Source organism: Pyrus communis, chromosome 15 (genome assembly GCF_041283825.1).
Source record: "Pyrus communis isolate YQ-2024b chromosome 15, ASM4128382v1, whole genome shotgun sequence".
NCBI lineage: Eukaryota > Viridiplantae > Streptophyta > Magnoliopsida > Rosales > Rosaceae > Pyrus > Pyrus communis.
The window spans coordinates 3,974,585-3,989,246 of NC_142579.1; the positions used below are offsets into that span (position 1 = coordinate 3,974,585).

General features: G+C 36.1%; 1 protein-coding gene across 18 annotated transcripts; it reads left to right on the plus strand.

The window, feature by feature from the left end:
- The first annotated feature begins 9,820 nt into the window (after window positions 1–9,820).
- On the plus strand, window positions 9,821–14,662 carry LOC137709054 (auxin-responsive protein IAA8). 18 transcript variants are annotated; one of them, XM_088686947.1, is made up of 9 exons: window positions 9,862–10,049; window positions 10,181–10,249; window positions 10,978–11,131; window positions 11,209–11,659; window positions 11,754–11,971; window positions 12,077–12,303; window positions 12,450–12,588; window positions 13,906–13,967; window positions 14,267–14,662. In XM_088686947.1, exons 4-9 carry the CDS (start codon window positions 11,252–11,254, stop codon window positions 14,302–14,304), a joined length of 1,092 nt encoding a protein of 363 aa, XP_088543073.1. In that variant the 5' UTR covers window positions 9,862–10,049; window positions 10,181–10,249; window positions 10,978–11,131; window positions 11,209–11,251; the 3' UTR covers window positions 14,305–14,662. The 18 variants fall into 18 exon arrangements, with proteins under 18 accessions (XP_068304319.2, XP_068304297.2, XP_068304330.2 ...); XM_088686950.1 differs by having other exon boundaries at window positions 9,874–10,049; window positions 11,206–11,659; XM_088686948.1 differs by having other exon boundaries at window positions 9,876–10,114; window positions 10,222–10,249.

The following is a 14,662-nucleotide window of genomic DNA, read 5'->3' on the forward strand; positions in this document are numbered from 1 at the left end:
TAAGCCCAAAGCGGACAATATCGTGCTACGGTGGTGGAGCGGGGCCGGGAAGTGATCCGCCCCGGGCCGGGATATGACAATTGGTATCAGAGCCTAACCCTGGCCGCGAGTGTGCCGACGAGGATGTCGGGCCCCTAAGGGGGGTGGATTGTAACATCCCACATCACCCAGGGGAGTGATCCTTATATGTATATTCCCATTCTTACCTAGCACGAGGCTTTTTGGGAGCTCACTGGCTTCGGGTTCCGTAGGAACTCCGAAGTTAAGAGAGATGGGGGCTAGAGCAATCCCATGATGAGTGACCCACTGGGAAGTTGCTCGTGAGTTCCCAAAAACAAAACCGTGAGGGAATAGTAAGCTCAAAGCGGACAATATCGTGCTACGGTGGTGGAGTGGGCCCGGGAAGTGATCCGCCCCGGGCCGGGATTTGACATTACAAACATAATGTACCTACAATATAATTTACCTATTGTTTAATCTTATAAGAAAATAATGTATCTATTATTTTATTTTATTTATTTATTTATTTATTTATTTTTATGTCGAATATGTACTGTTTTATTTTAATGGAGATAATTTGTCTTGGTTTAATTTTTACGAAATAATTTAGGCACTGTTTAACTTTCCCAAAATAATGGAACTACTATTTTAATTTACCTACAAAATTAATACTATTTGATTCAAAATTAATTTACTTATATTTTACATATAAATATAGATAAATTATTTTTAACAAGCATATACGATAACAAACAAAAAATGCCTAATGTATGTAATAATCTAGGTAAAATAATTTACCTACAACATAAAAGAATATTAATTGGTTTTTTGTTGCTTTATAAAACAATTGTCACATCCCAGCCCAGGCCGGATCACTTCCCGGGCCCGCTCCACCACCGTAGCACGATATTGTCCGCTTTGGGCTTACCATTCCCTCACGGTTTTGTTTTTGGGAACTCACGAGCAACTTCCCAGTGGGTCACCCATCATGGGATTTCTTAAGCCCTCTTCTCGCTTAACTTCGAAGTTCCTTCGGAACCCGAAGCCAGTGAGCTTCCAAAAGGCCTCATGCTAGGTAGGGATGGGAATATACATTTAAAGATCACTCCCCTGGACGATGTAGGATGTCACAATCCACCCCCCTTAGGAGCCCGACGTCCTCGTCGGCACACACGCGACCAGGGTTAGGCTCTGATACCAATTTGTCACATCCCGGCCTGGGCCCGCTCCACCACCGTAGCACGATATTATCCGCTTTGGGCTTACCATTCCCTCACGGTTTTGTTTTTGGGAACTCACGAGCAACTTCCCAGTGGGTCACCCATCATGGGATTGCTCTAGCCCTCTTCTCGCTTAACTTCGGAGTTCCTACGGAACCCGAAGCCAGTGAGCTCCCAAAAGGCCTCGTGCTAGGTAGGGATGGGAATATACATTTAAGGATCACTCCCCTGGACGATGTGGGATGTCACAACAATATTATTATTTGATGCAAAATAACTGATTGTACAAAGGATTTTTTTTTGTCCAAACGAAAAATGTGCCCATAATTGTTTATGAACATGGCTATATATATATATATATATATATATATATATATATATTCCTAATATTTATCATACAAGAAAGGTAAAATTTTCATATGGGGTTAATTGCTAATCATAATTAGGGTGAGTAATAATATTTATTGACATAACTAGAGTTTTGTGGCATAAGTTGTAAATATGTGATAATAATTGGTTACATATTTGTCTACATGGTACTCTATTTGAAATTTGGATTTTATTTGGAAGTTTAATATTATGTGGGTTTTTGTTTGGAAAATAAGAATTTCAAAGGTCTTTTTCTAAAGAACCCATTAAAATATCTGATCATATTCTTTAGTATTTGGATATTGGGGGGCGGTCTGATTACACAGTCATTCCCCTGATTCTCAATTAAAAAAAAAAAAAAAAACATATGAAACATTAATGTGATGTTCTACGAAACTTAGCTTAAACGTTGATTTATGCATGTTTCATTTTTTGAGTTCATTCTTTACAAACCATGTGACAAGCGCATTTTACACTCGTTTCGTTTTTTGTATGTGTAAAACAAGAATTATTCTACAAAATATAACAAACGTACCTTAAGTAATTTAGCCACATTTATTATATTTTAGAAACTAAAAATTAGATCGAAGAAAGATATCAATCAATCTTTTCGTTTCAACATAAAAATCACATTATTGAATCGTATTATGGGGCTCTCACATAAAAACCCTTAATAAGATTATTATTTCAAGCCCTTAATTAGGATATCAAACAACCACTTAATTAGTTCGAAATTCTCAATTGTTGATAAGTACATATATATTTACATTAAGAACTAACTCAATTCCTTTTTTCCAACAAATGATAAGATTATTACATTAAATTTATCTAAACAACAGAACAAAACAACAAAAGAATGAATTTAAACTCCACTAAACCTACATCTGCAAAAACTAACTTAGTTCGAGTTTATACTCTTATAAAAAAATTCAACTCGTACCACTTCAACCAAAATAAAAATTTTAAAAATCAGCTCGTGTTGTTTATTGAGCTTTATGTCTTTGAAGTCTTACCAAACTTTTTATTTCATAAAATCGATTTGTATTTATAACATGTGGGAATTTTATGCAGTGAGGAATGTATTGAACTTATTTAGCGAGGAATGTCTTGAACTTAATCATTTTTCTATCCTTAAAACAAAATTAATAAATGAATAAAAAATGATTTGGTAATCGTTACTTAGGGTAATGTTAGGGAGATTAAATTTTATACACTAAATGACATGAAAGTATTCCCTTAAATTATTGCTTAAGCGTTGATAAAATACTCATTTCCTTTTGGTGACACTGACATATTATTTAGTTTGTAAATTTTATCTATAAATTTAATCTATCTAACATGACCCTTTAACTTAACTTTTTCTTTTCGGGAAGTACTAGAAACATTTACACTAACTTTTGCATTTAAATCTTTACACTTCCTCAAATGGCATGTGTTATTTTGCTTCACAAAAAACAAGACTTTTGTTTTAGACTAGGAATTAATGATGAAAAATATGAAATATAAGGGGAATGCTAGCAGGACTGGCTCAAAAAACGAGTCTACTGCGACTTGCTGACACGTGGATGTTTACTTCTCGATCAAACTCTTATTTGGGTTCCAGTTGAAGAAAATTAATTACAGAAAGAAATAAATAAAAAAATGCAGATCTACATAAAGAAATAAATTAATTGCAAAAGGAAATAAAAATAATGATTAGTTGAAGAAAATTAATTGCAGAAAGAAATTAAAAAAAAAAATTAGTTGAAGAATATAAATTGCAGAAAGAAACAAATAATTCTTTTGTTTTTTGTGTAAAAATAACGCGTATCATGTGAAGAAGTGAAAATGTCCAAATACAAAGATTAATGCAAAGATTGCTAGCCTTACTCTTTTCTTCATCTATAGATAAAGGCAACCTGACCTTTTTCTATTGTATTTGTTCCACCATTGGAGTAGTAATCTTTTGTATGAACAATGTCCAAAAACTAGCTTGCAAATTCCAAGATATCTTATTCTTATTATTTATCGTGAAGCAAGTTTTTGTGACGGATCCTCTTGCTAGTATTGGTTAGTCTTCTTCTAATAGTTGGTCATGATGACATACTCTTCCTCCTGAGGCGCGTTCTGCTTGGCTTCGGGCTTTCTGTGGTTTATTACTTTCTTAATAAATGTTGTTGTCGTCGTTGTGGTTATTATTATTATTTTATCATTATATTCAGGGAGGATATGAGTTTGAAAACTATTACATTAATTTGAAGGGGGTTTTGGACTCGAAATGTATGGGTAGAAATTCAATAGCTTATTCACTAAGATATTAGACTACATGCATGTGATGTGAGTTGCTATGAGCAAATCCAAAAAGAAATGATTGCCCTATAGAGGCTATGGAATTTATGTAGTTTAGCTACGCCATACATTTGGTAACCTAATTTCGTATCGAATTCGCCTTCCACGAGATTCAAACCTAAGACCTCTTCCTTACAAGTCAAGAGGGATACCACCAGACCATAGTACTAAGTGGCGATATTCCGCTTTTAAAGTCAAGAACAAGATTATCGAATTTTATTATTAGAGATAACAATAAGGAATATATTTTTTTTAGTACATCGATATTTTTACATTAAGGGGAAGGGGAGTTCGGCAAAGCCACATAATGGGTAGCCTAATTTGGTATCAAATTCACCATCCATGAGATTCGAACCTAAGACCTCTCATTTTCAAATGTAGAGTAAAGATGAAGATGCCACATCATGACTATAGTTGGTTATTAGTTGTTATAAGTTTGTTACAAATGTAATTAGTTTGTTACACAATGTAATTAGTCTTAGATAATTAATAGCCAATAGCCAAAAGGCTATATATATATATATATATATATATATATATATATATATATGTATGTAATTGTATTATTCATTTACAATTAATGAGAAAATACATCTTTCTTCATCTCTATGAAAACCTCTCTCAAGAACTCTGAGTTTCTATATGGTATCCTTCGCCTTTTGCCTCACAACCATTTCGATCTTCACTTCCGCTTTGTCTCTCTAATTCTCGACGATCTGCTCTTGTAATTCTTGCCTCTGACTGCCATGGCTTCTTCGTCTGATTCTTCTTCTCCTCATGAATCTCTTCAGAATTCGGCCCCAAATCCCTCAACAAACCCTAATTTGTCGAATTCGTATGCCTCTCTCATAATTCAGAACATTGGAAGCATGGTTCCAATTAAGCTCAAGAAATCTAACTATCTTCCATGGCGTGCTCTGTTTGCACCAATTCTCCGGTGATACAAACTACTCGAAATTGTTGACGGTACTGAGCCGTGTCCACTGCCATTTCTTCCAGATCGATCCATTAATCCATCTTTTGAGCTCTAGTATGAAAAGGATCAGAATCTTCTGATTTAGCTTAATTCTACACTCTTGGAAGATGTAATTCCTTTCATTGTTGGTGTGTCTTCCTTTCGAGATCTTTGGATCAGGCTTGAGCAGCGTTTTGGTGGAATCTCCAATGCTCACATCCATCAGCTTCGGTCTCGTCTTCAAGCAATTTAGAAAGGTACTTAATCTGTGGCAGATTATCTTCAACAACTAAAAAAATTCTCTGATTCTCTGTCTGCTGCTGGTGCACCTATCTCTGATCGAGATTTAATGGCAGCTACTCTCGTTGGATTACCTTATGATTTCGAATCATTTATTGATTCTGTCATGTTACGTCTCTCTTCAACATCTCTGGATGAGTTACATGGCCTTCTACTTATCAATGAGCTTTCAATGTCTCGTCGTAAGAAGCTTTCTTCCTCCAGCATTGAGCTTTTTCAGGCATTTTCTATTCAGTCTGAACTGCCTCTTCTTCCAACTCGACCGCCTCAAATTTATGCTATACAACCTCAACAGTCTTTCTTATTCAACTCTAATCATGGAAAGGATAACAATCGGGGCAATCAATATCACAATACTGGCCGGTTTAACACTAATCGTGGACACATAGGAAATTATCGTGGTCAATACTCCAATTGCAGTCATTAGCAAGGGTTTTGCAACTCTTCATTTTCTGGCACTCATATTCCTTGCCAAATCTGTTGATTTACAAGCCATAAAGCCATTGAATGCTTCAATCACATTAACCCTGACATTTCTAGGAAGATTCCTCCTGCAAAACTTGCAGCAATGTGTGCACATTATACCTCCAAGCCTTCCACATCTTGGCTTCTGGATTCTGGGGCTACATCTCACATCACTAATGACATTAACAACATTTCTTCACCAACATCGTACATTGGAGATGACAAAGTTTACATCAGTGATGGTAAAGGTCTCTCTATACACCATATTGGTCATTCTTTTTTGCATTATTCTAATGTTGATTTAAGTTGAGCACTGTGCTTCATGTTCCTCAAATGAAACATAATCTATTATCTGCATCCTAAATTCTTAAAGATAGTTACCGTGCCTTAACTCTTGACTCTGATGGATATGTTGTGAAAGATCATGCTACAAGGATGACGCTTTTGCAGGGTCAAGTTAAAGATGGCTTTTACCCTTTGCAAAGTTGTCCCTCTACTAGTCAATCTCTTGGATCTTCTTATGCTCTTGTTAGTGCCTAAGGTTTAGTTACACTCTGGCACAGCCGGTTGAGACATCATTCCTTTACTATATTTCGAAGAGCAATCTCTAGTAATAAGCTTGTTATTCAAGGTACAACATCTGTTAATTTCTTTTGCTCCAAGTATGTTATAGCTAAAAATCATAAACTGCTATTTGGTTCATCAACTATATCAACCTCTCATTCTTTTGAGCGATTACATTATGATTTGTGGGGACTAGCCCCTGTCACTTCAGTGAGTGGTTTTTGGTATTATTTTCTCATAGATGATGATTTTAGCAAATAGAACTGGTGTTTTCCTTTAAAGACTAAATCGAAGGTGTACTCTACTTTTGTACTGTTCAAAGCTTATGTTGAGAATATTGTTGGTAATAATCAAGATCTTACGTTCAGACTCAAAGGGTTAATTTACAAGTTTACAATTTAAATCTTACATACTCATGGTATTGTGCATCAACTTAGTTGTCCACACACACCAGAACATAATGGTTGTGTGGAGAGGAAGCACATGCAACTTGTTGAGACAGCTCGGACTTTGTTAGTTGACTCTAGTGTTCCCCATCATTATTGGGTTGAAGCTTTTACCACAGCCATTTATCTCATCAATAGGCTACCTATATCTGGAAATACTAATCACCATGGGAGTTGTTGTTCCATAAGTATCCAGATTATTCCAAACTTAAAGTTTTTGGTTGCAGTTGTTATCCATGGTTAAAACCATATATCTCATGTAAGCTTGATGGAAAGAGTAAGAGGTGTATTTTCATAGGCTATAGTTTACAACACAAAGGTTATATATGTTTGGATTTGAACACCAATAGGTTTTATATCTTAAGGCATGTCACATTTAATGAGAGAACTTTTCCATTTAAAGATGTCAAGCCTATTTCATCCTTTGTTGATCATTCTTCCTCTCTGTCATCACCTATTGATCTCCACTTTTCTATGCCCACATCATCTATATCCACTACACTTATGCCTCCATCACCATAATCCTCCACTTCTCCACAGCATAATGCATCTTCACAATCTGTGCATTATCCTCAACCTGTGCCTATACACCAACATGTGCACTCTTCTTTATCTACACCAAATGTTCATCCCATGGTCACTCGAGTTATAGTACTAGTCTATGTTGATGATATTCTAGTTAGTGGCCCTGATTATAATGTCTGCAACCGGTTTATAGAAAAGATAAGTACTATATTTCCTGTCAAAGATCTGGGGCCATTACATTACTTTCTGGGTTTAGAAGTCCAAAACACCACTGATGCTATGTTTCTTGATCAAAGCAAGTACTTGTTTGATCTGTTACAGAAAATAAACATGGTTGGATCTAAACCATGCTGCACTTCTTTTAGCTTTCCGAAGTTAGATCACAGTGGTGAATTACTTGCCAATCCCACTGAATATAGATCTCTTGTAGGTGCTCTCCAATACTTAACTTGGACAAGACCTGACATTTCATTTGCAGTGAATTAAGTCTGTCAATTCATGTATGCCCTTACTGTTATCCATATGCAAGCAGCTAAACACATATTGAGATTTCTCAAAGGTACCATTGCTAATCGCCTCTGGTTTAAGAAAGGTCTAATGCACTTGTTAGCCTACTCTGATGCAGATTAGGCTAGTTGTACTTATGACAGAAGGTCTACAAGTGGTTCCTATGTTTTTCGGGCACTAATTTAGTTAGCTGGAGTGCCAAAAGCAATCCACTGTGGCTCATTCATTCACTAAGGCTGAGTATAGATCCTTGGCTTACACTGCTGTAGAGGTTACTTGGATATGCAAAGTGCTCAAAGATTTTGGTTTTCCTCTATCTCACAAACCCACTCTCTAGTGTAATAATATCTTGACCATCTCACTTGCATCCAATCCTATATTTCATGCTCGAACTAAGCATGTAGAGATTGATTATCATTATATTCGTGAGTTAGTGCTTGCAAACTTAGTTGCAGTTCAGTATGCTTGTAGCCAGGATCAAATTGCAAATATTCATTCCAAAGCCTTGTCTAAAAGTAGGTTTCTGTTTATGTAGTCTAGGCTTTCTCTTGGAACCTTTGATTCTTCCAAGTTTAGCTTGGGGGGAGTAAAGATGAAGATGTCACATCATGACTAGAGTTGGTTATTAGTTGTTATAAGTTTGTTACAAATGTAATTAGTTTGTTACACAATGTAATTAGTCTTAGATAGTTAACAGTCAATAGCCAAAAGGCTATGTATATGTAATTGTATTATTCATTTACAATTAACGAGAAAATACATCTTTCTTCATATCTAAGAAAATCTCTCTCAATAACTCTGAGTTTCTATAAAGAGGAATACTACTAGGCAGTAGTATTGAGTGGCTAAAAAAAAAATAAAGAGTTAAATCAATTACAAAAACCATTTTAACTAAAAGCTTTTATTTAAAGAATGCTACTAGATCCGTCCCATTGTCCTATTTCTACACCCCACATTATAATCTCAGCCATCATAAAAAATTAAAAAACTAAAATCCTATTAATCCACCCCAATTATTCCTAAAATAACCTCAAATATCTAAATCCATTTTTTTTCACCTTAACTGCATCATTAGTCAAACAGGCTCAATTTGAAGCTAGTTGACGTTGGGCTGTGCAGTCGCCATTGGACATGAGAGGTTCTCTCCTCGAAATTCCAACTACATCTACAACACACAAATCGAATGATGATAGGTTTATCAAACCCCTAATACCAACTTTATGATAAATCTGAACGGAACAATAAACAACCATGGAATAATCTCGAGATGCGGCCGCTGCGCATGAGACTTAACCTGGAATAACTAGACCATCAACTGTCGTCGTCAATATTGTGGAGGCAGATGGTGGGTCTGAGAACTCAATTTTCTTGGAGCAATTTGAGATTGACGAAGGGACCCGACGAGGTGTTGGGGTTGTTAGTGACTGATAGCGTGTGGGTTTGACGGTGGTCGTGGTGGTTTGCGATCTCTCTCTCTCTCTCTCTTTCCCTCTCTAGGGGTTGGACATTCGGGCGAGGCCACCATGGGATCAGATGTTAGCAAGGACGCGCTTGAGAGCTATGATAGCGTATACCTCCTCGGCGATGCGGGCATGGGTGGGGAAAATTTTCCAAGTCCTTTGATGTAATTTTACAAAAGGGTAAAAATGGTAGTAAAAGTTTTATAAACTGGTGGGATGGGAAGATAAGACAACGGGATGTGTTTATCAACACTTTATTTAAATTATGTAAAGAGGAGGATTTAGGTCTCCAGGTGTAGAGATTTGCGTCTAGAGAGCGAGACATTATTTTAGTCAACTTGAATGAAACCATATTTTCATAACACTTTGATTTAAAATTTGGGTCCTCCAACAGTATCCCTGTTTTATTAAAATTATGTTATTTTAGAGTAATGTTATTCATACTATATTTTTATACCACATTTCTATATCTCCTTAAGTGACATCTGATGTGGACAACCACATCATTTGAAAATTTTGCAAAATCCAAGGAAAGGAAGGAGAAAAACTTCAAGTATACCACAATCATCATTTAATTAACTAGTTTTTCTTAATTATTAGTTTATTGAATAATGAACTAAATTTAAAAATCTGATTAATTCAAATAATGTGATTATCCACATCAAATGACACCAAAATAGTATGAAAATATAATACAAAAATATAGTATGAATAACATTACTGGTTATTTTAGCACGCAGAGAGAGGTACACATCGGACAGCCAATAAGCTTTCGCTTGTGCCGTATGGAGGGTCCTTAGCTCTCTCTGTGACTCTCAGCTTACTGTCAGCCAAATCAAAGACCTCTTCTTCTTCAATCCAAAATTTGTTTTGCCTTTTGTTCAGCCACTGATCCACCCAGTCGTTTAAGGTATACTCGCCGTAGTCTCCAATCAGCTCCGCCGAATCGTTTCATTTTTGGAAATTCAGTTTATGGTAATCTTCACTTCTAGAGACACGGACAGTGAGTTTTCTTTTCTTTTTTGGTTGTTTTGATTTCAGCTCTCTCTTTCTTTCTTTTGCTCTGGTTTTGGGTATCTCAGACTTTGAAGGGAAGAACTGAAAAAAAAGGTAACATGGCTTTAAATCCACTCTTGCTTTGTACATTGACTAGTTTAGTTTACTAATTTCTGGGGTTTTACCCATAATCTCACAGAAAGGCATGGATTTTAATTTACATTTTATAATTTTATATTGCTTTTCAGCAAAAGCATGAATATCTGGTTTTTCCATTTTATTGCTGGGTTTCTTTCTGTCTCTTGTTTTGAAATTTTGATTTAAATTTAACTGGTATTAATTCTGTTATTTACTTGCATTGAATTTCCCCACAAAACCCTTTATTTCTTTTTAGCACACAGAGAATCAAGGCTCATCAATTTGAATTTCTTTTTTTCTAGTTTTATTTCAAAGTTCTAAAACCATTTGTCCTGAAATCTGTAAAACCCACCATCAAATTGTTTTATTTTGTTTTGTTTTATTTTATTTTATAATTCCTCAGCTGTTTGCTGTGATTCGGGATCTGAATTTCTGTAGATATGATGATTGCAACTTGATCAGTAGATTAGTCTTTAATTTTCTTCAGTTGTCTGACCTGAAACAAGTTCTATGCTTAGTGGTAAAATTTCAGTTTTGTACATCTGTCCTTTAATTAGATATGCTAACCCTTTACCAGGGATGTTAATATTTAACAAATTCTTCAGCTTCACACCATTTAATTTTTTAGTGTATCCACTGAGAATATTGAAATTTTCATTGTAATTTATTTCATGGCGCTTGCTTATAACATGGTTTCTGGGCAGAAAACAAGAATCTCTTTATTTTAAGGAATGCTTGATTAAATTAAGAAGGTTTCAAGTTAAATCTTTCGGCTACTTCTGCTGGATTTGTTTTCTCGTTAAGGGTGGACAGCTTTTGTTAAATGCAACTTTTGGTGCTTCTTGGTCCTCTTTTCAGGTTTCTGAGTTCTTTTGTTTCTCATTAACTTCTGCTTTATAGGTTTTTTGCTGAAAAAATTTCGTTCCTTTTAGCAGGTTTAAAATAAACCTTTAAAAGTGATTTTCATTGTGAATTGTGATGTCACCGCCACTGCTTGGTGTTGGTGAGGAGGAGGGTCAGAGCGATGTTACATTTGTTTCTTCTTCGGGTTCTATGGAGAGTGTATGCCAAAACAGCTTGGAATTGAAGGAGCGAAATTACATGGGATTATCTGATTGTTCTTCTGTAGGCAGTTCAAAGGTCTCTACTGCCTCTGATGAAAGTAAAAGTAGTCTGAATTTGAAGGCCACAGAACTTAGACTCGGGCTTCCTGGATCCCAGTCTCCCAAGAGAGACTCAGATTTGAGGGTAATCACCACTCAACTTGATGAGAAGCCCCTATTCCTGCTGCATCCTTTAAAGGATGGCCACTATTCTTCATTGCAGAAAATAGTTGTTTCGGGAAACAAGAGAGGTTTCTCCGATGCTATGGATGAGTTCTCAGAGGTAAAAACAACTGGTTTGTTTGAGGAGAGAATTGGATATGTTTATTTATTTCTTTATTATGTCTGGCTTTACAATCACCCGATTTGTGATGCAGGGGAAATATGCTAATTCAGAGGTAAACCTGTTGCTGTCACCCAGACCTTCTCCAAACTTGGGACTGAAATCTGGTTCTACACTTGAGAACCTTGGGACTCATCCACCCAAAACAAAAGAGGTGGCACCAGCAAAGGTATTACAAGAGAGGCCTCATGCTGTCAATGATACCAGACCAAATCATACCGGAAATAGTACTAGCAGTGCGCCTGCTTCCAAGTAAGTGATTCGAGAAAATTGCCAGACCATTGAAATATATTTGGCAGAAATTTGTACTTTGGCCTTTCACAATGAAAATGGAGTCTCAGCTTTCTTATATGTCAGGGCGCAGGTTGTGGGTTGGCCACCTATAAGATCATTTAGGAAGAACTCATTGGCCACTACATCAAAAAACACTGAGGAAGTAGATGGAAAATCGAACCCTGGTGCTCTGTTCGTCAAGGTCAGCTTGGATGGTGCACCTTATTTGAGGAAAGTAGATTTGAAAAATTACTCTGCATACCAGGAACTTTCTTCTGCCCTTGAAAAGATGTTCAGCTGTTTTACCATAGGTGAGCAGTTGTAAACATTCAATGTTTACAGATGTCTTGGTCTATTTTTTCATACATCTGATTTACTCTGGCTGAATTATGAGTTTAACTAGAAAGTTTCTGCATTTTGCATGGATCTAGTTACTGCTATGGTTGTATGATTTCAGGTCAATATGGATCTCATGGAACTCCGGGCAGAGAGATTAGCGAAAGCAAGCTGAAAGATCTGCTTCATGGCTCAGAATATGTTCTAACTTACGAGGACAAAGATGGTGACTGGATGCTTGTGGGCGATGTTCCTTGGGAGTAAGTTCTCATTCATCTGCACATTTGTTTATCTACTAAGTTCCTTTGGTTATGTACGTAATTGACTTGCTAGTGATTCAAAAAAGCTTAAATCTCAAAAGCGGCCCTTTTAAAACTTAACTTTTGCCCATAGGCTGGCAATAGAGTTACACTTTGTATCAAGTAGCATAGGGTTACGTTACTTATTTGGTAAAGAGTGTTACGTTACTTTGGCTATAGTTTAAAGGGAGCTGTTATCTGCACTCCGCCCTAGTGAAAAATATAATGGCGGAAGGAGTGCAAGATGACTATTTTGAGTGCTAATTACATTCCCAATATAAAATCTGAATTGATTTTGAAATCCTGCAAGTCAATGAACCGGTGAACTTTCATGGATGGTTGTTAGATATCTACGTGGATTATTTATATGAGCTTCTATATACTGCATACAACATGCAAGTAACTTTAATGCGCGCATTAAAGTTGTTCCATTGGAAGATTAGGGCCATCAGTTTGATATTAACTTGGGATGGCTTGAACTTGAAGAACATGTGGAAAACTGATGAACCATGGGAATGGAGGCAAAACGTGATATTTTAATGTGTAACCCATAGAACTTGATGTTAGTCGTATTTATGGGCACTCTTGTTGAGCAATGCGATTAAAGTATATCTAAAGAATTATAAAGATGTGAATGTTGATGTAATTGCATTTACCTAGTTAACCATCAACTTCTATAGATGTAGATGCATTTTACTTCCTTTGTTCGTTACTGATTGAAGTCAATAAGGCAGCTTCACCAAGATTGGCATCTTTGTTACATCTATTAGCTGTAAGCCAACATTTCATTGATGTTATTTTATGATATTCATAGACATAATCTTTAAAAATTCCAACTATCATAATAAATAATATATGGGAAACTTGTATTTGCATAATGATGAGAGAAAATTAGCTTTACAACCGAGAAGGAAACTACCCAAAACAGCTTATGCATTATGGCGCAAAAAGGAATCCAGAGTCTTTTGACAAAGTTCTGCTCTACTATAGTTTTCAAGAAACGTCTTAACCGTTAATAAGATAGATTGTTTCTTATTCTAGGAATGTGATCTCTTTTCTTTTATAGCGCTGACCTCTCATGGTCATGGATAGGTATGGTTGGAGTGTTTCAAAATGTGGGCATGGTGTGCTTTAATGTGTTGCCCTGCATATAGTTAATTGTCATTTTGCTTCAATAAAATATGTTCAGGTGTAATGCTGTTAATTTTGAATTTGTACCAGGGCTATTTTTTTAATTTTATTTTCTTAAAGTCTAATGCAAATATGAACTTTTGACAGCATGTTTACTGATACCTGCAAAAGGATGAGGATTATGAAGAGCTCAGATGCCATCGGCCTAGGTGCGCTTAGTATATGTTCCACGGATTATCATTAATCAGTATCACATAATTAAGTCAGCCTTTCACTTTCCCCTACTATTGACATATGCATTCTGCTGATTTTTTTCCAGCTATATAATCGGAGTTTAGTTTTATCCATAAATTTGGAATTTTTCCTTGTTAGGATTGAAACGGTAGAACTAATTGGTTGCTGATTATGGTGTTTTTTTTTCATTAGTACATAATTAAATTGAACAAATAATTAGGATGGAACTTTTCCTTCTTGTCTTTGTATTTATATTTGTTCGTTTTCTGTGCAGCTCCGAGGGCCATGGAGAAGTGCAGGAACAGGAACTAGCCATTAATATACATTGTGATGCCTTCCATCCAACAGTCTATGAATTTGGAATGAAGGTAGGGCCTAAATACAGGCAACCAGGTTATTTGGAGTGCAAGGATTTGTAGATCTTGGCGCTGGACGGGATGTCACGGGTGGCTGGTCTTATTTTCTTATTGCTACGTCTGTGTTTTTTGTTTACCATGGATTCATGTTTATGAGAGTTCTGTGTCTAACTTATTGACGTTATCAAAACTACCGAAAGTCAAATCTCTGAAGTTGTATGTGCACAGGTTCCTGTTCCCATGCAGGATCCTCAAGTTTGTGAACTGCCAATTGTCTGTGAACCCTTTGTTATGAATGCGTGTATGATCCAAAA

Excerpts from the sequence above, each read along its gene's own strand:
- LOC137709054 (XM_068448218.2), top strand. The coding sequence starts at position 11,252 with ATGTCACCGCCACTGCTTGGTGTTGGTGAGGAGGAGGGTCAGAGCGAT. Across the intron at positions 11,660-11,753 it reads CTATGGATGAGTTCTCAGAG|GGGAAATATGCTAATTCAGA; the intron begins GTAAAAACAACT and ends TTTGTGATGCAG. Across the intron at positions 12,589-13,905 it reads GTGGGCGATGTTCCTTGGGA|CATGTTTACTGATACCTGCA; the intron begins GTAAGTTCTCAT and ends AACTTTTGACAG.